Source organism: Cupressus sempervirens, chromosome 7, assembly GCF_028749045.1.
Source record: "Cupressus sempervirens isolate cs-2001-9-10 chromosome 7, ASM2874904v1, whole genome shotgun sequence".
NCBI classification, from domain to species: domain Eukaryota; kingdom Viridiplantae; phylum Streptophyta; class Pinopsida; order Cupressales; family Cupressaceae; genus Cupressus; species Cupressus sempervirens.
In genome coordinates, this window is record NC_143124.1 from 873,522,818 (window position 1) to 873,530,866 (window position 8,049).

Consider the following 8,049-nt stretch of genomic DNA (forward strand, 5'->3'; position numbering starts at 1 on the left):
GATTAATTGATCCTTTGCATTCAAGATTGTGTTTTGTTGTTTTAAGCATGCATTCCAATAAAAACTTGATTGAAGATTGATTAAACGACATTCATTCAATGAGAGATGTGTTTAAACATGCAAGTTCACTCTTAGAAAAACCTACAAAAAAACATGATTAGGTTTGTCGCTCTAACCTGCAATGCTACAAAAAAGTGATTTGATTAGTCACCAAAAAATCTCCAAAATCAAAGCTTAACTATGGGAAAAATATTTTTAACTTTTTTTGTTCTTTTTGATATATGCGTAAAAATGCTTAGAATGGTCCATATCCTACGGAACCACTAAAAGTCTTTTTTTAAAATTTTTTTTTTAAAAATATGATTATGATTATGATTTGATAATGAGCATAAAGATATGATGATAAAACCTGCAGAAAACAAATAAGAATAAAAATCTGCACAGAAAACTATCAGAATTATGAGCAAATCAGCTAACAGTGCGAACCCGCAGGTTTAAGCTGCGATCCCGTAGGTGCGGGAACGTGGGAAAATGTCGCGAAAATGCGACATAGGACTGGTGAAAAAATGCAGGAAATGAGGCCATGGGTTAAAAAACACAATGTGATCCCGCGAGAAAGTGATCCCGCAGGTTTATGGGACGCGTTCCTGCGGATGGGATGCAAGGATAAGCAGCGGGATAGCGATCCCGCAAGTTTTGATAGCGTTCCCGTGGGTTTAGATAGCGTTCCCGCAAGTTTAGATAGTGATCTCGCGAAACAGAGAACTGGTAAATAATTAAAGAAAAACAGGTCGCGGGATAAATGACACAGAGCGATCCCGTGGGTTAGTTTAGCCTCATTCCCGCGGGGGAATTCTTTGGCAGGTTCGAGAGGTCAAATGTGAGAATGGGTTTCAAAGTTTGATTGGTCAATAGTTGCATTCCTGCAGATTTTCCTGCATTCCTGGGGTCGTGGGTTTGCGATCCCGCCAAAGTATGGTCCCGCCGGAGTATGGCACATTCCCGCAGTCGCAGGTTAGCGTTCCTGCGACTGCGGGGATGAAAAAAACCAAATTTTTTGAGAGTTGACTGTGTGAAAATCGCTTAGAGGGTTGTGTGCACGTTCTTGAGGCGTTCAATGTGGCCCTGCAAACAAAATCAGAAAGCAACACAAACAAAAGATATTGTCATTAATCTTAGCTTTGCATGGTTGGCCAAAACATGAAAAAGCATGTAAAACTAGCATTAATGAAGATTAAAATGACCCTTGTGGGGTCCCACCGGGCGTGCCAAAATGTGTACACTGATATGTTAGTGAGAAACACTAATCTATTTAAAAACCAAAGCATTAACTAACAAAATCAATATAAACTTTAGATGAGACAAAGTGAGGTCCTCAAATGAGAATATGAGTCATGGATAGGCTCTCTCAATGAGGATGATCACTTGATTTGTAGAGGTGTCCTTTGATATGGATTTGGGATGTATGCTCAAGCTTCAAAATACTTCAATGGAGGTGGATTTGGGATTTTTGGTGTGGGTATATGTAAAAGTATGGATTTGGATTCTCAAAATGACATGGTAACTTTAGCTTAAAGATTGTGATTAAAATGGCTTGGGAGGGGATTTCTTAAATAGGCAAAGGGCTTGAGGAATTGATGGCTAGGATGGAAGGAAAGGAGAAAGCTTAAGGAGGGCTCAGATTGAATGAGAGGAGAGCACATGGATTGTGCTTCCTTATAGCCAATCAGGGAGTGACACATGTCATAGGGTCATTGGTTAGAGCAAGAGGGGTTGAGGGGTCAACAAAGGAGGCTCAAAGCTCATAAAAACCCTCATAATGGCTTCTAAGAGCAATGAATGGGCTTGTAAGAGTCATTCATGGCTTTGTAAGAGCTTTTATGGCTTGGTGGTTGGGATATTTTGAGGGGAGACTTTAGCTTGGTTTAGGAAAGTCTTAATCTCATTTAGGATTGTGCAAATGATTAGGGGATGGGTTAGGCTTGGGTTAGGATTAGATTAGGGATGTTAGAGATGTGCAAGTGGATGGTATTGATGAGGGTGGGTGAGTTAGTGGCTAAGCTTAGTTAGTATGGGTGGATGGGGTGAATTAGGCTAAATGGAGGATTTAGGATAGTTTAGGGGCTATTAGATTTGAGGGTTTTATTTATTAAAATGATTTTAATAAATTTGGGATTTGGAATTAGATAGGAGAATAGGTTTAATTGATAAATAGTGGGTTATTTGATTTATCAATTAAGACTATAGATAATTAATTAAATTAATCAGCTAGGGGATGGCAAAGGATTAATTAAATGAGAATTTAATTAATGATGCCTTTAGAGATAGCTAAATAGGATTACCAAAGCGGTGTAATCACATTTAGGTGTCTACACAAACCAGTGAAAAGCTTTGAAAGTAGCAACAATGAAAGTTAATGCAAGAAAACAAATGCACATAATTTATAAATTCAAATTGGAAACATTGTAATGTATAAACATGCATCTTATAAAGGAAAGTATGTCTTCCTGAATCTTCTCAAAGTAATGGAAGAATTGATGTAAGGGAGGGCATGCCCTCTCAAAGCCCTTTGACAGGTATCGAAGGCAAATGTAATATCTCATATACACGACATTAAATGTCCGAGGCTACACTAAGGGTTTTCTTCCTCATTCTTTCCCCCCCAATGCTTGCACTCTGAACGGGGACAAAACATGTATAAATAATTTTAAATATAGACAATATATAAGGCATTATGCCTTTTACAGAGCAAAAACAATTTAATTATTTAATAAATAAAAATGTTTCTTTTGATTTAGTATTTTGATCAATTTTTTTTTAGAGTCATCCTAGATTTTAAGGCCAAGGCAATTTCTTGTTAAGGCCACAAGTTTCATCTTTTAATTCTCTCATTAAATCCTTGAATATTTTGTAAGTTTGAATTTGTCAACCAAGCACGCCACTTCACTTTAAATAGACTCCTACTATGATGGTACTATATACTCTATAGCTCATTTTAGCAAGGTGACCTAAGTAACCACACAACCTATTTTCATATCTTGGTAGAATTAGATATTTCAAAGCTCCTCTTGGTAGAAGTTGCATTCTTGATGTCAAATTTCACCTTATTAAGGATCCACTATCAACATTGCAAATTTAGCAAATGATTGTGCATGCCTTGAGGTCTTATAATCTTCCTTGTGGTTGAAGAATGCCTCACATATCCACCTTCCATATTCAACAATGGCTCACATAGTCAAATTTCTATGGATTTGGTTGATGATGAATCTAGGTTGAAAGATTTGGCTATCACTTAGGTGGTGAACCCCTCCACATATGGAGTCATGTTACTTTCCCTCCTTTAGATATCACTCCACTTTGTGTGTGACATTAGAGTGCTTCCTTCAATTTGTGTTGTTTCTTTCACTTTACAATTGGCTTCTTTGGTGAGTTCCTCATTTCCTCACACACCACCCTTAGTTGGAGTCTCAAAGAAGGTTTTCACTTCCCTCTTTCCTATTTCAAGGGATTTGAAAAATGAGATTTCTTGGAGTTTTTGATTAATTTAGGAAGAAAGATGTTTCAACATAAACTTAGACCAAGAATGTTGCAAGATCTAGGTATGATATTATTTACTCATTTTTTTGTTATTTGCTTTTAACAACTCTCAAACACAACAGAAACATAAAAAAATTGCATTCATAGCGTATCTTTTATTTAAATCTGTATAAAGATAAAAAATCAAAGTACACTTTTTAAATAATAAAAAATTATTTAAAATTAATAAAAAACTTTATTTAAATATTCCTTATGAACATTTAGAAAAACCTTAAAACCTTAAAATTGACTAATACAATTTACCCATTGTCTTCTCTCATATGAGTCACATTAACCATCTTTTAAAATCAAAAGAACTACCTCTTCATTCAATTTATTTTAATATTTACTTCATTTACTAACTATACAAACAAAAAAGTATTGACCATTGTCTATACACTTTTTAAAAGCCCTTTACAGCTATTTACCCAAAAAGACACTTTATCCACAAAGGCCCTTATGATTTAAGCACCTGCTCAGTTTTCTTTTTGTCTTTTTATTTAAATTAAAGGAAAGGTCAATGGGTGAAGTTGAATGACTCACAATGAGCCCACCAGGGATCAAGTCTTGCTGAGTGCAAGGCTCGAAGACATCGTACGAGATGAGGCCAGGATCGTACCCCAAGAAAAAAAAAACAAAAAAGAAAAGGTCGTAGCAACATCAGACCTGTCAAATTATTACAAATCAATACTTCCAAGATTGCTTGCGACTAAATGAAATCTTATTCCCACCATAGAAATGGGCTTTCAAAGAAGGTTTTGCAGATCTTAGGGGGAAAACCACCTACTCATTGTTAATGTAAATCCACACCAAACGGAGAAAAATGTTTAGGCAGGATTTAGATGGAATTCTGACCAAATAGTTGGTAATCTGTTCCAAACAAAATGAAAACAAAATGAAGGTCTGAGAAAAAATTCTGAAGAAGATCCATCATTTTCTTTTCAATGCAAGTCCACGTAAAATGTCAAAGAGGAATTTAAACAGATTTTAGGTAGATTTGAACTGTAAATACACATAAAAACACTAGCCTTCAATCAAATTCGAATTGATTAAAGCCTTTCTCCCGTGGAATGATCAATTGCTCTTAGATTTTCAGAATTGTATAAAAGAATCGACATTCACATCAAACAAAGCTGGTATTTATGTGTTTAGTAGATTTTGAACAAAAAACAGATGATTACTTTTATATATGAAAACACAAACACAACAAACATTCAGAAGAGGGTCCAAACATTTAAACTGATTGTGATGTGAATATCAGGATTTAACTGTGTGATTTTTGAGTCAAACTCGATGACCCATGTCTCATGAGTAGTGATTCAACATGAATCCATCTCTCATGAGAATAAATGGAACACTTAGCACTCATTGGATCTAGGTGATGCTCACAGGGGTGAAGCACCAGGAGCATCACCTAGATCCAATGAGTGCTAAGTGTTCCATTTATTCTCATGAGAGATGGATTCATGTTGAATCACTACTCGTGAAACATGGGTCATCGAGTTTGACTCAAAAATCACACAGTTAAATCCTGATATTCACATCACAATTTGACTAGCTGTGGAAATCATCTCCTACTTATCAATTTAAACTGATGTTGGATAGAAGATTGACCCACTTTTCGTGAATGCAGGGAATATTAAGCAAATGTTGGACAGAAGAAGGAATGTTTTCTTGTCGATGTAAATTGTCACCGAAACAGATTCTGGAATCTGAATAGAACACCTCCGAACTAACAGTAAATGTAAACGAACACACAAACAAATTCTGGAAGGAACACCTCCAGGCCAATATACTAAAACACCAAAATCAAATGGAGATGAAGAAGTTTAAACGGATTTTGAATAACACACAATCCGAACGCTAACACAGAGAAAATGATTTCAAATGGGACAAAGCATTGAATTTAAATCAGGATTTTAAAAAGATAAAGTATACGACTGAACCAATTACATGTAAATCAATGACAGACCAAATGAAGTTGAGGGCTTTATCCTGCGAAGAACACCAGTTAATTGTAAATGCAAATCACCACTAAAAATTACTTACAGACACCAATCAAAAGCAAACCAGATTCTGGATAAATGCGGTGGCCAACTGCTTGTGAATGTAAGAGCAGATGAAAATACTAGCCGCTCAAATTGCATGTAAATGTGAATCCAGGGCAAAATAATTAAACAAGTTGAACAAAGATGTAAATCCAGGCCAAAATACCATCATCCAAATTACTCAGGTCCAATTACATATGAACACAGGCCAAAATCCTATAACCCAATTTTCTCGAAAATGTAAATCCAAGCAAAAACACTAACATCAGACCACAGTGTGCACAGAATTTTCACATAGACAATGCCATGGTAAGATCCAAACACAAATAAATTAACTGTTGAATGTAAATCCACACTAAACAGGGGCGTGCTCAAAAAAGCACTTACAAATTGAATGACTTAAATTTAGCCTCCTTAAAATTAAACTGACAAAAAAGGGTTTTCAGATCTGCGTCAAAAGCTAAAAGCAGCTGCAAACAGAGCAATGAAAGCGAACGAAATCCACGAACCGGTAGACCGTGCATTGGCTCCGCTTTTACCAGTAGGAGCAGTTGCGGCATTAGAAGGAGAACCAGAAGGACTCACACCCCCACTCGAAGGCCCGGGTGCCGGAGCAGGAGCTTGAGGGATCTTGCCCTTGAGAAGATCAATTTTCCCCACACTCATCAAATTGGAAGCATCAAATGCATGAGCTTCAGGCCGTGTGCCGGAAACAGCCGGCCCGACCTGCCAAACCTGATTAACTAGGGTTTTATTGGAAGGAAGAAGAAGAGTTGCATAGATTATGATGGAGCCGCGGCGATACTCGGAGCTCAGATTGGAGACTGGGTAGCTCAAGCGAGAAAGCACAAGAGGAGGAGATCCGCCCCCTTTTGAGGTAACATTATATGTGTTCACAAACATGCTGCCATTGCTCTGCCTGAAAGCGAGCAAAGCTTGAGTTCCCACCATTCTCAGGGCCGTCGGATTTATACCCCACGCTACCCATCCGCCCTCCCTGGCCGGCTTTGCTTTGAATGCCAGGTCTATTTGCCCTGTTTCTCCATGATATGTCCATGACAGCGTTGCCCCAAGCTGCGGAAGATGTTTACAGTGCACCATTTTCACGCTTCCGGACGTCATGTTGAACACCCTCGGGCATTTCTGCGCATACGAAACAGAAACAAGAAAAATGCCCCACCATGCCAGTCTCAGGAAAGTTCCAGCGGTTCCCATTTCTTCACCACTCCAAATCTCTCAGAGCCTCAATACGATTTACGGAAATTGTAGCGCTCAGAACTGATCACTGAGCACTGTTAATTAAGCGGAATTTGTATGGCGATTATGAATTTAAATTAGGGCAGCATTGGATGCTCTCGCAGAGAATTTAATTTCAATAATTTTGGGTGTTTTTGTTTTAACACGATTCGACACTCTGTCTTATACTGTTTTGCCAGTGCGCTCCATCATTGTTGCTTTTTGGAGGGATGATCATCATCTTTGGCGTGAACAGAACTGTGTTGAAAAGGTTGATTTTTTAATTATATTATATTTATTATCGCCCAATAAAGTTGAAAGGGACGTTTTTTTTCTAAGAGTTTGTGTAGCCAAGCATTGTTTTTATTCATCGATATTATTTTTGGATTTATAAAACTGTTTCTTGTTTTTTCAAATATTTAGGATTTTTGGGTTTTTTATTTGCTTTTATTGATTTAATAGTACTTTTGTGGTTGGTGTATGATTTTTATTTAAATGCACTATTTTTAATTTTTCAATTTCTGGTGTTCTTTGGGTGTTTTTTTTGTTTTTATTAATTTAATAGTAATTTTGTGACTTGGCAATGGAACTTAAAATAGCCAATGTATGGTTGGTGGAGGAATTTGTGACTAGTACAAAAATAGTGAGTGTACTGTTATGGTATTTATCATGCACTGAAAAGGCTAGTGGGAGAACTTGTGACTTGGAGTTGGTAATAAAGGTACTGTTATAGTATTTATCATTAATGAAAAATGTTTATTGTATTTTTGGGTATTATTTTGTAAGACTTATTATTATTTTTTCAATTTTGTCATTGTTAATAAAGGGCCAAATAACTAATTCTTAAGAAATAGAAACTTAGTGGGTTCTCTTGAGATTGGTAATTGAGTTTAAAATAGTCATTGCATGCTATTGTAATTATCATGCATTAGAAAAGTAAGTGGGAAACTTAGTGACTTGGTCATGGAGCCAAAAATAATTAATAGAGCGTTATGATAATATCATGCATTAAAAAATGATTATTATGTTTTTTTCTATGGTTGTTTTGGACCAATTAAAATGACCTTTTTTTATTTTTTATTTTTTATTATTATTAATAGAATCTAAAACAAATAATATTTTAAAAAATGATTGTTCTTTAATACTAATTCTAAATGTCTTTTAATATATCAAAATGTTAATAACTTTT

The 8,049-nt window shown here is 36.1% G+C and overlaps 1 protein-coding gene across 1 annotated transcript; it reads right to left on the reverse strand.

The window, feature by feature from the left end:
- Positions 1 to 5,934: 5,934 nt before the first annotated feature.
- On the reverse strand, positions 5,935 to 7,026 carry LOC149550238 (cytochrome b561 and DOMON domain-containing protein At5g48750-like). The gene has a single exon (XM_089793331.1). It carries the CDS (start codon positions 6,837 to 6,839, stop codon positions 6,078 to 6,080), a length of 762 nt encoding a protein of 253 aa, XP_089649457.1. The 5' UTR covers positions 6,840 to 7,026; the 3' UTR covers positions 5,935 to 6,077.
- Positions 7,027 to 8,049: the final 1,023 nt, after the last annotated feature.

What these genes read in the sequence shown, in the direction of transcription:
- LOC149550238 (XM_089793331.1), bottom strand. Translation starts at nt 6,839, where the DNA reads ATGGGAACCGCTGGAACTTTCCTGAGACTGGCATGGTGGGGCATTTTT.